The sequence below is a fragment of the Dendropsophus ebraccatus genome, chromosome 5, assembly GCF_027789765.1.
Source record: "Dendropsophus ebraccatus isolate aDenEbr1 chromosome 5, aDenEbr1.pat, whole genome shotgun sequence".
NCBI classification, from domain to species: Eukaryota; Metazoa; Chordata; class Amphibia; order Anura; family Hylidae; genus Dendropsophus; species Dendropsophus ebraccatus.
The window spans coordinates 45,059,767-45,076,504 of NC_091458.1; the positions used below are offsets into that span (position 1 = coordinate 45,059,767).

A 16,738-nucleotide genomic window follows, 5' to 3' on the forward strand; every position below is an offset into this window, starting at 1 on the left:
GCCTGCGCACTGGGTTGACTGCCGAGGCGTGTCTGTCAGAGAGACAACAGAGAACAAGATGGCGGCCTCCATGATGTACAGCCGGCTGTCAGCGGGTCTCAGGAGTCGGGCGCCCCGGGCTGTCCTTGGCAGTGCTGCGCAGGTGACTACAGTGTCAGCGGGATTAGTGCAGTACTTCAGGGGCTTTACAACTTCCCGGCAGGGTGTCCGGGGACGGGGCCGGTCTGCACGTTAAAACGTAGAAATGATAGAGATACGGGCTTCTGCAAGGTTATAAATCTCCTTCCTGGGTGCCGTCTGTGTGCGCCCTGCGGCTCAGCGCAGTACAGCTGTCATCCTGGCCGCCATTCTGACTGTGCGGTATTACACAGCGGAGCAGAGAGCTAGTCTCAGGGAACGTATCCAGCATTCTCTGTGTATGAACCTAGGGGGGGGGGTTCTATGCGGTCTGCAGAATGACTTATCCAGGGCAAGTAATGGTCATGTGACAGAGATGGGGGGCGGGTTTACTAAAACTGTTACTCTTAGCAACCAATCCGAGCTCTGCTTCATTTGTGAGTCTGCACTGGTAGAATGAAAGCTGAGCTGTGATTGGTTGCTATGGGCGGCAATTTTGAGGAATAATGCTATGCCCTGAGCGCGTCCCGCGTTGAGGTGCGTTTACACGAAACGATAATTCGCCTGACCGTACGATTAACGATGTCGGAGTAACGATTTTTTTTCATAGCGATTAGCGTTTAGACGGTATGATATATTGTACGGAAAATAGTTTTGCGATCGCTTAAGCCTATCTCGCACATTGGTTAAATCGGCGAACGACTGTTCACACGGAACGATCTGCAAATTTTTTACGAATGACGATTTGAGAACATGTTGTAAGATCAAAATGAACGATTTCTCGTTCGTCGTTTGCTGCGTTTACACGTACGATTAACGTTCGAATTCACTTGTTATTGCGCAAATTAGCACGATAATCGTTACGTGTAAACGCACCTTTGCCCTGAGCGCGTCCCGCGTTGCCCTGAGCAGGTAGACATGGTGGCAGTGTTTCTTCCGTGTAAAATTACAAGGTTCTCCTCCCTTTGTTTATGTTGCCGATAAAATAATGTTTTCGGCTTCCATCACATATAGTTTTATTAATGGCTTTTTTTTTTCTTCTATATAGAGGGGGATGTAGCGTCAGCGTTTTTATTGGTAGTTACTTCCATGACAATTTATAAATGCCTCTACTCTTGTTTTTAGCTTAGGGTGCCTTTACACAGAGAGATTTATCTGACAGATTTTTGAAGCCAAAGCCAGGAACAGACTATAAACAGGGAACAGGTCATAAAATTTCTCCTTTTCAAATCCATTCCTGGCTTTGGCTTCAAAAATCTGTCAGCTTAATCTCTCTGTGTAAAGGCACCCTTAGCGTGTATGCGTTGTGCTAATTTTTTATGTAACTGTGCAGTTAAGCAGTGTGATTTGTTTTTATGGCACTGTGCACCTCAGTTTATGGTTTGTCTGTGTGTTTTTTTGCAATGTGTGTATATGGTATTTGCACATGTGCCATGTTTGCTGCACATTTTATGTGTAATTCGATGTAACTAACTGATTGAACACAGCAAACATGGCACGTGTGGCTGTATCCTTACTAGGAGATATTTCTCTGCCACTGCGCAAAATTAGCGAGCCCATTCTTGTAAAACCAGAACACTTATAATCCTACATAGCCAATACAACCCCAGCAACACATAGCATACATTACAATGCAGAAGATAAACTCCCTTTGTGTTAGTGTAATGGTGCTTTGACATGGGTCGATTATCAGCCAGGAGTTCCACTACAAATGCTCCTGCAGCCAATAATCGGCCTGTGTCAAAGTGACAGCAATCAGCTGAAGACCGGGCAAACTTGCCCAATTATTGGCTGATCGCATCTTTTGTGTTTGCTCAAAAATTTATTTTTTTCGGCCGCACATCGTCCTGTGTAAAAAGTGTTATGTGCGGCCCAAAAAGATAAAGGGAAACTGTCAGCACAGATATGTATATAGGATATGTATACATCCATTCTGTCCATTTCCAGATTACAAGCAGCAGTCTATACTTACCTGCACGCTGCTTGTTAATCCAGCATCTGGTTTCCCAGTCCTCTGGCCGTGGCTACAACTTCAGGCCCACCCTCCTCCAGAACGATGGACAGCTGGAGGAGGCAGGGTCTGAATAAACAGCCATTGCAAGGACCAGAGAACCAGACGCAGGATCATAAGCAGCGTGGCTGGTAAGTATAGACTGCTGCTTGTGATCTGGAAACTGACAGCACGCATATTTATGCTATCAGTTTTCAGGGCTGCATGAGTGATGCAAGGATCATTCATGCAGCCCATCTGGTCAGTTTATAGTGCCGTGTAAAGGTACCGCAAATGAGCCTCCAATCTTGCAGATCAGCACCCAATTATGTCCCCCACGGCTCTTTCACACAGACATAATTTCTAATTGCAGTTGTGGAAAAGATTGGACCTATTCTAGTCTATAGGCTAGTGCATGTGACAGTGGATTCCACAATCAATGCATTTGCTCAGACTGCAAAAAAACTATATGGACTGTTCTTGTGGTTTGGGCACTTAGGGGGGCATTTATTAAGTCCGGCGTTTTTTACGCCAGACTTAAAAATGCCCCGCAGCTCCGGTGCTACGGAGATTTATGTAGACGCGGACTGCCTCTACATAAATCCCGTGCGCACCGCCGAAAATCTACGCCAGCTGAGGACTGGAGTAGGTTTTCGGCGTATATTTGGGCGGAACGGATGGTAAATCGCGCGGACTCTGAGTCCGCGCCCTCCGTTCCGCCCACTACACGCCCCCTTTCCGCCCCCCTGGCGTACTCGGCGGAAAGTGCCGATTTGCGAATATTTTATTCGCAGATCAGCCATTTGCGTATGAAAAAATACGCAAAACGGCACTTTCCGCTGAAAATCATCCGTTCGCAGGATGATACATGTGGCCCTTAGACTTTACTGACCTCACGTCCATAGGTGGCCTACAGATGACGCTCCGTGGCCCATTTGTGCATTTTGTGGACTGTGGATTTGCATTGTTTGCAGGAGGGCCTTAGGACCTGAGTTTTTTTTTTTTGTACAGTGGTCCCTCAACATACAATATTAATTGATTCCAGGACGACCATTGAATGTTGAGACCAAAACTCTATGTAAAACTGGTAATTGGTTCTAAACCCCCCCAAAATGAGAAAAAATGAAAATTTGAAGGAAAATAAGCAGCTAACTAATATGGATACAGAAAAATCCTTACTTATAACAGTCAGAAAGAGCTACAAGAGACTGTAAATTTCTTTCTCTGGGTCCCAGAAATATAAAATTAAGTCTCCCTTTTCTGATGCCCAAAGGTGCAACTCATCCTGGCGCAGGTAAAGAGCAGCACAGGACGTGAAGTATCACACTGTACTGTAGTGAGGAGATACCAGACAGCCAACCAGTGCATGCATTTCACTAATACTGGGGTTTTACCAGTAAAATGGCCAGTTCCATTGGCTAGTTCCATCATCCAGTTATTTACATGTGCTGCAGATCCTGACTGTCTGTAGCATTGTTGTGTTGAGTCTGGTCTCAAATTATGATGGTCCAGAAAGGAACATTGTATGTTGAAAATATTGTATCTTGAGGCCATTGTAAGTTAAAGGATAACTGTATTTCCAATAATCGATCATGTGATTTAGTGGTTCCTCTTTGAATCTCATGATTTGTAATGTAGAAGACACGCTGTACAATTTTACTTGTTTCACTTTTTTTTTTCTTTGTAAGTGAAAAGAGGAAAAATTACAGAGGCCTGTGGGGAAAAGTGCCACAACCTGCCAAACATACAAACACTGCATTTAGAATTCCATCAGACTCAGATTGTACATTTTTTGGGGAGTATTCCTTGCTTTTTGGCAGTTTTTCTGGTGTGTTCTTATTTTATGTTATTCCAGGAATAAAATGGGGGGGGGGGGCAAACAACCTCTTTTTCCGTGGAACGTTTCTGTGGAAAAATTAGCTTTAATAAACTGCCCTGACAACACGGCATCACAAAAAGCATCCTGTGGGTATTATGTTTCATATCTGAGCCAAAGCTCAGTGGATCCAAAAGTTTTGGGAAATATAAAGAATAATATATGCTTCCAATTGGATTCACTTCTGGCTTTGAGTATGAAAAACTCCTGTGTGTCATTGTAGCCTAAAAGGTACGTTCACAGTACCGTATCAAGCTGTGAATTTCTCACACAGAAATCTGCTGCAAATCTGATTACCATTATGGCACACCATTTTTGCAGCGGCTTTTCATTCCAATGTGAGAATAAAAAATAGTAAAGAAGCCATTCTTACCTGTCCAGACTTCTCTTATGCCCTCCTGTGGCGTCTCTGGGTCTTCTGCTCAGTAACAGCCCTCTCAGCCAATCACTGTCTGTGGTGCTTGTCTCAGTCAGTGATTGGCTGAGTGTCCTGGACCCAGAGATCCCACAGGAGGTCATTGAACTCGCAGCATGAAATCCGCTGTGATACAGCGTGTGTAAATTGCCCTCCTTAAAAATATTGGTGGTGTTCCTCCTGTTGCTATGCATGCAGGGGGTAAAACTTTTATTGAAGCTGGAGAGCCACAGGTTGGCTGATAGTCTCAACTGCTAGCTGAGGGAAGCTAGCTGAGGGAAGCTTAAAGGGGTAGTGTGGCGTTTAACTTTTATTTACTAAATAACACACATTACAAAGTTGTAATGTACTTACGTGTTTGCTGTCGACACCATCTTGGGTCGATGACGTAATCTTCGGGAGGCCGGCCTAACCGCTTCAGCCATCCCTCATGCCGCCCCCCTCTGCCGCGTCATCAGCTGCTTAGCCGCGATTGGCTTCCGGGGTGGGGGGGGGGACACGTGAAAGGGGGCCATTCACTTTAATAACACACATTACAAAGTTGTATAACTTTGTAATGTGTGTTATTTAGTGAATAAAAGTTAAACGCCGCACTACCCCTTTAGAGACGTATGCAAGCACTGTAGGGTGAAATCTGGGATAAAGGTGGTGTAAACAAAGGCACTTGGATTTGCTTGCTCACCTTATGATGTACTCAGAGCACAACATCTCAATATGTAAATAAGTAATGTAGGTTGGATCAGCCACAGGTTTCTAGGTTGCTGGGATCCTGAGCCACTAGGTCGCAGCCGGTATATGTAGAATGGTGGGGTATTAAGTTCCCCCAGTTGGCAGTGGATGATTTAGATGAAACCTTGACAGGCGCTGATTGATAGTGGATATAGGACAAAGTTCAAAGCAGGTACTACTAAAAACATATTTATTTGTCTCGAGGGACAATGCTTTTCGGGACAATGCCTTCTTATCCTGACTTGAGAAAACGCGTTGTCCCTTAAGACAGATAAATGTGTTTTTAGTAGTACCTGCTTTGAACTTTGTCCTATATCTAGTATCGGTCAGCGCCTGCCAACGTTTTGTCTATATCCACTGCTGCAAACTGCAGGCACTCAACACCCCACCATTCAACTTCTAGCTGAGTGACTTTTTACAGCAGTCGTTGTCATCAGCCACTTTCATGCAGGTAGTGTTGAGCCACACTGAATAGTAAAAGGGATGAATCCTAGTAACTGTATGGCCTAGAATCGCTATTACAATGGAAGTAACTTCCACAGATATTGCTTTCACCTTGGTATAGAAAGTTCTAGAAAATTATTTTCTATGGCTGGTTTTAGAAAAGTGTAATATGGCCACAAGTTGTGGCTTGACGGACCAGGTCTGATGAATGTTTAGTACATTCCTGTGACGCTGCCATTTTAGGATAAACGGCCTGTGAGCCAGGACAGACAAATGCATCAGTGTTACTTTAGGGTGCGTTCACACGTACAGGATCTGCAGCAGATTTGATGGTGCAGATTTGAAGTTGCAGATTCAATGCAAAGTAACTCTGGGCCATCAAATCTGCTGCAGATCCTGTACGTGTGAACGCACCCTTAGTCTGGAACCAACATGTTGCAGAGGTTTCTGTGACTAATTCATTTGCATAGAGCAGGGATGGGGAGCCTTCGGTCCTCCAGCTGTTGCAAAACTACAATTCCCATCATGCGGCATAGAACTTGCAGAAAAGAATATGCATGCCGCTAAAAAAAACCAATCCACGTAAATAATTTTCAGCAACAAATCTGCGGGTGACTTTGTCCCAATGTTGCGTCCAGACAGACATTATTAGAGGAGACAGAAACGTCATCTCTAAGCCTCTATATGACAACAGAGGTACGGTATGGGCCCCCTAGATTTCTACAGGTGCCTTATTACTTCTGTACAGCTCCAAGTGTATGAGCTCTTAACATAGTTTACTTTTCTGTGACTGTCTATTATTAAACACTTGCTGTACTTTGTGATCTGGCTCCATAAACCATATGCGCATAGGATAAATCAGTACGTTGTTAGTTGTGTATTGGGCTTGTGAGGAAATGCAGTGACGGAGGGGAGGGGGTGTTGTGGTGTGAGGAAGGAGCCATGTGTCCTTGCACTGACATCTAAGATTAGCTGTGTCGCAAGCACAAGGAGCCCGGCTGTTACGTTGTAGTAGTACGCTTCACTGATTTACCAGACGCTACTATACAGACCCGTACTCCAGAGTACATGACTAGTAGCCTTCTAGCTTTCCGTAACCTTTACATTCACCGATAACTGATACCCATTTTAGCCACTTGGCCTTCAAAACATTGAGCGTATGTAATCTGAGCTCTAGCCTGTGCAGTTGTTTCCTCCCTTTGGAAATTTTGTTGTACTGTACTTTGGAGAACTGCAAGTTAATGGTGAATCCTTACTCATCTTTATGCTTGTGAAACTATACAGAAAGTAGTTCAGGAAAAGATATTAGTGTCTTATAATATGGATGCAAAAAAAGCTAGGTTGAGCCCAGCCACGTAATAAACAGACTATTCCAGTCCTATAGAGAGAACTTTCCGGCAGTCAGATTTATATAATCACTATCAGTATATAGAAAATAGAGGATCGGGTCCTTCACAATGGATCCCTGCACATGTCACAGAGCATGGCTAGAAAACTCCTCCATAGAAGTAAGTAGGGTCACGGTTTGTTGTTTTCTGTATCCAAGAGGCTGCTGTATCTCACAGCTTTAACTTTTTAGAAAACATTGGGAGTTTTTTTCATTATCTTTGGAGCCAAAGTTAGTAATGGGTTTAGAAGGAATGGGAAATATAAATATAATATAGGTTCCTGCTGGACCTATGTGTGGCTTTGGCTCAGAAAATGGAATGAATAAAATCTATGTGTTACACCATCCTAAGAAAAGTGTCTGTGCTTTGTTTCCTGTACAATCCTAATTCTAACCTGAAAAATTTAGGCGCCAAATAGAATATTTGGTCGCCAACATTTTAAAACATGTAAAATTAATGTTATGTTAAATGGGACTTCCTGTGTGCAGAGGCCACGGCAGCATCCTCCTTTAGATTCTTTCTTTTCTTAGTTTGAAAACGTTCAACATGGAAACTTGCAACTTGACAACCATATACCCCCCTGCTGCCGGTGTGTTCCCTCAGCCAGCTGCCATCTTACCGGCAATGATCTACTATATATATATATATATATATATATATATATATATATATATATATATATATATATAGCTATATAGCCCCCGGCAGCCGATGACATATAGCCCCTGTGGCAATGTATATGGGAAGTGGTACTGTGCAGTGTATACATACACACACACTGAGTGAAGTGGTATTGTGCAGTGTATATACATACAAACACTGAGGGAAGTGGTACTGTGCAGTGTATATACATACAGACACTGAGGGAAGTGGTACTCTGCAGTGTATATACATACAGACACTGAGGGAAGTGGTACTGTGCAGTCTATACATACAGACACTGAGGGAAGTGGTACTGTGCAGTCTATACATACACACTGAGGGAAGTGGTACTGTGCAGTCTATATATACAGACACTGAGGGAAGTGGTACTGTGCAGTCTATACATACACACTGAGGGAAGTGGTACTGTGCAGTCTATACATAAACACTGAGGGAAGTGGTACTGTGCAGTCTATATATACAGACACTGAGGGAAGTGGTACTGTGCAGCAGGGTGGATTTGTTTTAAATCAAACTGATTTAAATCACGATTTAAATCACGATTTAAATCACTAGTCAGGAAGGCTTGATTTAAATCAGTGATTTAAATCAAAGTTTCTACCTAAACTAGTTCTTGCTACTTTAACATGCAAGTAGATGAAGATTTTTAGAATCACTTTTTATATTACTTTTTTCTCCAAAGTTTAATGGGTTAATCATTCATATTTGGACACCACTGTTCTGTTGTACTTAGGAAGGAGAAAAATAATCCTGAACTTAATAACAATTTAAATGGATTTATTCAACTGAAACAATAACAACATTACAGCATACGTTATTTGCTTAAACAAACATCCATGTTAACTAATTTGGCTAAACAAAAAAAAAAAAAAAAATAGTCCAAACAATCAGAAACATATTGTCTAACTTCTTGGACTTGGTACTGAAGGGGATGATTCTGTATTCATAGGTTTGTAGAACAATAGGATTAAGGTCTTTTTCTCAACTCTGTTCATGTTGTAACATTTGAGAACATATACAGCCTTTATTCTACTGAGTTAAACAACTCCGCTTTATCTCATGATGGAAGAACCTTTGGATGGTAAAATATTTTCCTCAAAAAGCAGTTTATTGAAAAAAATCCGATTTAAATCAAAAAAATCCGATTTAAATCAAAAAAATCCGATTTTTTTGATTTTTTTAAAAAAATCATTGATTTTTATCCACCCTGCTGTGCAGTCTATATATACAGACACTGAGGGAAGTGGTACTGTGCAGTCTATACATACCCCCCCCCCCTTGCACCCCACACGCACTGACTACCGCACCTGGCCGCCATCACAACAGACACACTACCAATCCCCCGCCCAGGCCGCGGTCCCCCCACACACATTACTGGCTGGTCGCCACCCCTGCCGTCCCTCCGGTTGTACTCACCCACTCACCCACAATCTAAGCTTGGTGCCGCTGGGGTGAACTTGAAGAACCCCCGGGTGAGGAGAGGCGCTGGAGGAGTGTGGCGCCTCTGCGGACGTCCGTCCAATGAATGACGGACGTGCTGGATGACGTCACTGGAGAAGCGTGTCCCCAGTGTGCGGGGACACGCTTCGGTGCAGCGTGCGGAAGGCGGTCATTGTCCTTTAAGAGACAGCGCGCCGCCGCCGGGGCCAGTCGCAAATGGTGCCCAGATTAATAAATCTGGGCGCCATTTGCAAGATGTCAGTCGCATTGGCGACCATTTTGGTCGCCATCTGGAGCCCTGTAACATGTATGATGGAATCCCAAATATATTATTTATGAAAATATAAATTGGTGAAATCGTAAAAAAGAATGCAATATGGTAACGTTTGGGGGGTTCCTGTTTCTACGTAATGCACTATATGGTAAAATACTATTATTCTATAGGTCAGTCCGAACACAGCCATATGCAGTTTTACGCAGATTCTTTAATGTTATATATATATTTTTTTAATTAAATCTTTTTTTTTGGTAATTAAATATTAATAAAATGGGCCTATTGTGACGCTTATAACAGTTTTATTTTTTTCACCTACGGGGATCTATGGGGTGTCATTTTTTCCGCCATGATCTCTAGTTTTGATCACTTTTTATTAATTTTTTTATATATAATGTAACATTAAATCGGTAATCTGCGCCCTTTTTTCCCTCTTTTCGTGTACGCCGTTTACCGTTCGCAATGACGCTTATTATATTTTAATAGATTGGACAATTATGCACGCTACGGTATATTATGTTTGTTTATTTTTATATGTTTTATTTATATAATGGGAAAGGGGGGTGATTTCAACTTTTATTGGGGGAGGGGTTTTGGGGTAGTGTGTTCGTGTTTTTAACTTTTTTTTTTACACATTTGAAGTCCCTTTGGGGGACTTTTACATACAGTACTTTGATTCTTACACTGATCATTGCTATGCCATAGGCATAGCATTGATTAGTGTTATCGGCGATCTGTTCATTGAGTCTGCCTGTGCAGGCTCAGTGCAGCGGATCGCCGATCTGACCGCATGGAGGCAGGTGAGAGACCTCCGGCGGTCCGTTTTAACGATCGGGACCCCCGCAATCACACTGCGGGGGTCCCGACCGGTAAGTGACAGGGGACTCCCCCTGTCACTTACACTTAAACGATCGCGGCGTTTAAGGATTTAATGACACCCGCCAGCGCGGTCGCTGCAGCGTGTCATTACCGGTGAGGTCCCGGCTGCTGATTGCAGCCGGCCCCCACCTGCTATGAAGCGCCCTCCGCCGGAGAAACACCCAGGATGTATAGTTACGCTCAAGGTCGTCTGGGGACAGACTTCATGGCGTAACTATACGCCCTGGGTCGTCTAAGGGTTAAAGGGAAACTATCAGCAGGTTTGTAAATACAAACCTGCTGATATGTAGCTGCAGAATTGCTGATTCCAGTGCTGGTCTTCTTTCACTATTTGACAGTTTCTGAGTATTTTGTTTGGAAGCCAGTATGTAAATTACCCTATTCAGTGCACTGCGGGCATTACTTGCCCCTCAGACCACTGTCTCGGCCACCTGCTGGCTCATATGACACCTTCTACTAATGCATATTCATCTTTGAATAAGAGAGACATCTCCCTCTTTGCACCAGATCTCACGGTACAGTACCATACAGGAGCTGTTAGTGCACAAGATCTGGTTTTAATGCATAGATGAATATGCATAAGTAGGAGACATCATATGCCCCCATTACACCAAATGAGATAATTTACATATTGGCTTTTGATCAAAGTGCTAAAAAATGGTACCACATAGAGAAATAAGAAGACAGCAGGTTCTATTTTTCTGTGGTACTGTTTTTCTGCCTTCATAAGGAAAAGATATTCACCTTCCAGGTCATCCTCCACTGCCTAATGGTTACTGCCTCCATAATATACAGCGTGACTATATCCTACAGGTATTGGTCACTCTGGACAGATGCGCTAATTATAAGTTGATCACACAAAAATTAGTAATAGATTTTCTAACCCAGACATCCCTATTCATGATAAGGTCCTTGCAGGGAACCATGTAATGGTCCTTTTACACCAGGCATGTCCAAAGTCCGGCCGGAGGGCCATTTGCGGCCCGCGTTCCGAACTTTTACGGCCCCCCAGGTATCCAGCTTGCTATTATCTGCCTGTATTATAAAGCATATAGCATGTAGCATGTGAAATGGTCGGCCCTCGCACATGTTCACTTCATCAAATTTGGCACTCTTCGAAAAAAGTTTGGACATGCCTGTTTTACACGAGCAGATAAATCACTTAAAGGAGAATTCCGGCAAAATTTGTCTCCATGAGTACCTTAGAGGCATGAATGATCTGTTATTAGAATTATGTGATATTAAAGTGATCCAAATAAAAAATTTATGGAGCAATTTATTTCATTGTGTAAAGTACAATTGTTAGAAAATACAAGCAATTGATAAACAATTGTTTAACCCCTTAAGGACAGACAAATTTTATGAATATGACCTGTGTCACTTTATTCATTAATAACTTGGGAATGCTTTTACCTATCCGGCTGATTCTGAGATTGTTTTCTCGTGACATATGGTACTTTAAATTTCTGGTAAATTGGAGTCGATACTTATAACGAATCTTTATGAAAAACACCAAAATAACGTGAAAAATTGTGAAAAAATGCATTTTTCCAAATTTGAAACTTTTCTGCTTATACAGAAAATGGTTATGCCACATAAATTATATATACTAAATAGCATTAGCAACATGTCTACTTTATGGTGGCAGCATTTATTCAACTATGTTTAATTTTTTTTAGACAATAGAAAGCTTAAAACATTAGCAGCAATTTTCCAAATTTTCAGTAAATTTTCAAAATCAGATATTTTTAGGGACCTGTTCAGGTTTAAAGTGTATTTGAGGGGACTGTATGTTAGAAAGCCCCACAAAGCACCCCTTTTCAGAAACTGCACCCCCAAACTCTGCAAAAGCACATCCAGAAAGTTTTTTAACCCTTTAGGGGAGTCACAGAAATAAAAGCTAAGTGTGTAAGAAATTTGAAACTTTTAATTTTCTGTGCAGAGATTTTATTGTAACCCAATATTTTTCATAATTATAAACCTATTACCAGAGAAATGCACCCCAATATTGATTCCCCCGTTTCTGCAGTTTATAGAAATACCCCATATGTGGCCCTAATGCGCTATTTGATGCAACCACAAGCCTCAGATATAAGGGAGCGCCTAGAGAATTTCAACGTCTCTGTTATATTTGGTCATTTTTGACTGTACCACTTCAGGTTGGCAGAGGCTCTGGGGTGCCAAAACATAAAAAACACCCCTAAAGGGACACCATTTAGAAAACTACACCCCTCAAGGAATGTAACAAGGGGTGCGGTGAGCATCTGGAACCCGCAGGTGCTTCACAGATTTTCGGAACAATGTGGTGTAAAAAAGGAAAAAAATCTATTTTTTACACTAAAATGTTGTTCTAGCCTTCATTTTTTTATTTTTACAAGGGGATAAAAGAAAAAAAAAAAACACCAAATGTGTAGCGCAGTTTCTCCCGAGTACGGAAATACCCCACATGTGGACATAAAGTGCCAAGCGGGCGCAGGACGAGCCTCCAAAGGGAAGGAGCGCCATTTAGCCTTTGGAAGCTGAATTTCACTGGAATGGATTTCAAGGGTCACGTCGCATTTACAGAGTCCTCGTGCTGCGAAAAGACTGGAAACCCCCCACAAGTGACCTCATTCTGGAAACTATACCCCTCAAGTAATCTAACAAGGGGTGCAGTGAGCATATGTACCCCACTGGTGACGGGCACAAATGTGGAACAATGTGACGTGAAAGGGAAAATTTTCATTTTTTCACTTTCACAGCACAAATGTGACCGTCATCAAGGGGGGGGGGGGTCAACTGTCTTGGCAACACAGGGGCCTTTTAAATACAACAAGGCCCTCGAAATCCATTCCAGCCAAATCCAGCCTCCAAAAACCAAATGGCGCTCCTTCCCTTTGGAGGCTTACCCTGCACCCGCCTGGCGCTTTATGTCCACATGTGGGGTATTTTCTTACTCAGGGGAAATTGCTCTACACATTTTGTGTTTTTTTTTTTTAAATCTTTTAACCCCTTGTGAAAATGAAAAAATCAAGACAACATCAATGATTTAGTGTAAAAAATGTTTAATTTTTACACTAAATGTTGGTCTAGCCTTGATTTTTTTCCATTTTAACAAGGGGTTAAAAAAGAAAATGAATGCAAAACGTGTGGGGTAATTTCCCCTGAGTACGAAAATACCCCACATGTGGATATAATGTGCCATATGGGCACAGGGCAAGCCACCAAAGGGATAGAGCGCCATTTAGAGGCTAGAATGGAGGATGGAGGCCATGTTGCAATTACAAAGCTCCTGTGCTACCAGAACAGTAGAAACCCCCCACAAGTGACCCCATTCTGGAAACTACAACCCCCAAGGAATGTAACAAGGGGTGCAGTGAGCATATGGACCACAGTGGTGACGGGCACATATGTAGAACATGTGCCATGAAAATAAAAAATACAATTTCTTTCAATTTCACGGCACAAATGTGCCCGTCACCAGGGGGCCATATCCTGGCTGCCCCCCTTGTTAGATTCCTTATGGGGTTTAGTTTCCAGAATGGGGTCACTTGTGGGGGGTTTCTACTGTCCTGGCCGCACAGGGGCTTTGTAATTGCATAATGGCAGACGACAGTAGCCTCATTACAGGGAAAAAATTAATTCCTGACTCCATAATGGCAATTAGAATAATCCCCAGGTCAACGTGACCCCTGAAATAGGAATAAGGGAAAGAATTTAGAAAATGACGTGTGACTCCAATGAACTCCGATGACGTGTGGTACGCCTTGAAGCGATCCAGTATGCAGAGGCCGGGGTGATCAGGACAGGTGTCACACTGGAAAATGGCCTCCTTCCTAACCCCCCTGTTACCCCACACTCTGCACTTCTTCTGGGGTCTCCTGTTTTCCAGTGTGGGGGACGTCACCTGGAAAATGTTGCCCTGGTGCGATACGGGGTCCTTCATATCCAGAAGCGCCGGGTCTGCTCCATGGCTGCTAAATATTAGGGCTTTATTACTGCTTCTGATATTTCGGATTGTGCCGCAAGCTACAGTAGCTCGGGCAGCGAGGGACCGGAAGAGGGGGGGGTGCTGGTATAAAAGTTATCCCCGTACAGGTGGTAACCTTTATCCAGCAGTGGGAAGGTCAGTTCCTAAACGATCTTCCCACTAACTCCGAGAATGGGGGGGGGGGCATCTGGGGGCTGGATTCGGCTGTCCCTTCCTTCATACACTCTAAGGGTACGTGCACACTGCGGAATGGAGAAGGATAACCCTTTGTGCATTCCGCAGCTGGCACCCGCTGGCGGACTGATCTAGTCGCACGTCTCCGCTCGTGTCACACTCCATTCTATGCACAGGCAGATTCCGCCCTCTGTCCAAAGAATGAATGTGTTCATTCTTTGGACAGGCGATGGAATCAGCCTGTGCATAGGATGGAGTCTATGACACAGGCGGAGACCCGCGCCTCCATCAGTCCACCGGAGGGTGCCAGCTGCAGAATGCACAAAGGGTTATCCTTCGCCATTCCACAGTGTGCACCTACCCTAAATCTGTAAGTGTACCCTGAGGTACTCTCACAGAGTGTGTAGAATTTCACGCCATACCGTGATCTCTTATTGGCCCCGTACTGGCGGAAAAGACGTGTCTGGGGGGCAGCGTACGCTACGCTACCCCCAGACACGTCACTGGATGATGAGGATGAGCATGAATGGGGGAAAAAAGGATCCCCCCCATACATCCTCACTGGCTGTTTCGGTGTCGGAGGCAATAATAACGTATGCGTCCGACGCCGAAAACACCCTGGGGGCCATCTTTATATGGGGATTGGTATATGGGGGTATGTAAATGTGTAGTGTAAAACTTTATTTCATGTAGTGTTTTTTACGTTTTTTTTGACAGTAAGAAAAGAATTTACCTACGCCAAGAAAGTTGTTGCTGATAAATGTGCGGCACTTATCAGCAGACAGTGGCGGTAGGATATAGGGGGAAAAAACGCCCCTACGCCAAAAGGAGGAGTTGCTGATCAGCGGCGCACTTACGTGCGATGCTGATCAGCACTCAGCGGCGTTAGGGCGCATAAAAAGAAAAAAAAAATTGGGGAATAATATTCACTGATCACCCCCAAGGGGAAAGTAGAGCAAAGCTGCCGAAGACTTCCAAAGCCCGAAGAGCCGAGGATTTCCGGAAATTGCCGAAGACACGAAGCTGAACCAGACCGAACCCGTAAGTCGCGCTGCCGACCGCAGATCGTCGCTCTGGACGCCGGGATCAGGCGAGTATAGTGCACCTACACTATAGGTCCTGACAGTCATTAGGTTGGCTAAGCTTTTCACTCCCTGATTTTTCTGTCTCACCGCAGGCGATGGGCCCTGTTTTAAGTCTGTGAAGAGATCACAACGAGTTGGGTAGTGAAGGGCTAAGCTGAGTGCTTCTATTGGCTCTATCTAACATATATTGGTATTTGAACACCAAGACTCTAGGACATGTCAAAGGTTTTTCTAAAGTGACAGTGACACACAGTGCTTGCAAAAATCAATGCTTGATCACAGAAACTCTAATTTAAGAGCTACCACAGATTATTATGAGGGGTAAATCAAAGCTGGAGCAATTACTTGTAGCTAAAGTCCCTGAACTATGATGTCTATACACCATGATGGGGCATATAACTATATTGACTAATGTTTATATAATCATAACGCAAATGTACGATCACAGGGACCAAAATTTTTCTCTACAGTACCTGCTCGGAGCGGGGATCCTGGTGGTGCAGTCCTTTTTTCAAAACCCTGCCCGCTTTCCACGCTCTGCACCGTCTTCTGCTTGAGCACTGGCTCGGCTTGGAGGCCCTACCCTTGGTGACGCGTCCCTGCTTGATTCGAATGAAGACGCGTTACAGACGGGAGGGGTTATCAACACACCGGGGAGCTCCGGGCCTGCCCCCAGTGCTCTGAGAAGGACGGTGGAAAATAGAGGCTGTTATGGTACAATCGTTTAAAAAAAATACAAAAGTAAAATTACAAAATATAATGCTCCAAATAGCAAATATTAGTACAATGTAGGTATTAAATATAGTAAATGTTTTGTGAAATACAGTTCCCTACAGCACTGGGATGTTAGTGAGGCTGAGGGTTAGTAAGAATGTGATTGTAATTCTATAGCTTCAAGGTAGAGCCTGGCCGACATTAGTTCCTGTGAAAGCCTCCTGCCATATTTCTGTGCTCGGCCTGAATACTAAAAATCCACTGATGTGTGTAATAGCCGCTCTTTAGGTATGTGAGGTGGTGGGTGACTAGCTGTGTGCTCAGCTGCTCGTACGAGCTGTGAGAAGTCACCCGGATTGTTAGTAGACGCCCTGAGGACTGTGTCTAGAATACTTGTTCAAGCAGAAACTGTCCAGAGCGGGTATTAATAACCTACGTAAGCCGATCTCTGGTACCATTCTTCTCAGCTGTAACTGGGTGAATAGGAGGGGACCTTTCTGCATGTCCTCCTTTGACCTTACAACTGTAACCGAGTCCAAAAAAACACTTTTTTTCCAGTAACGTCTTAAGAATTATTTTT

The 16,738-nt window shown here is 43.6% G+C and overlaps 1 protein-coding gene across 1 annotated transcript in view; it reads left to right on the top strand.

Annotated features, from left to right (window-relative positions):
• Positions 1 to 16,738, top strand: part of SUCLA2 (succinate-CoA ligase ADP-forming subunit beta) — a 69,958-nt gene continuing 53,220 nt past the window's right edge. Inside the window, exon 1 of the mRNA XM_069970007.1 lies at positions 1 to 142. Within this exon, the coding sequence (XP_069826108.1) occupies positions 59 to 142 (84 nt within the window). The 5' untranslated portion in view covers positions 1 to 58. The remainder of the gene's footprint in view (positions 143 to 16,738) is intronic.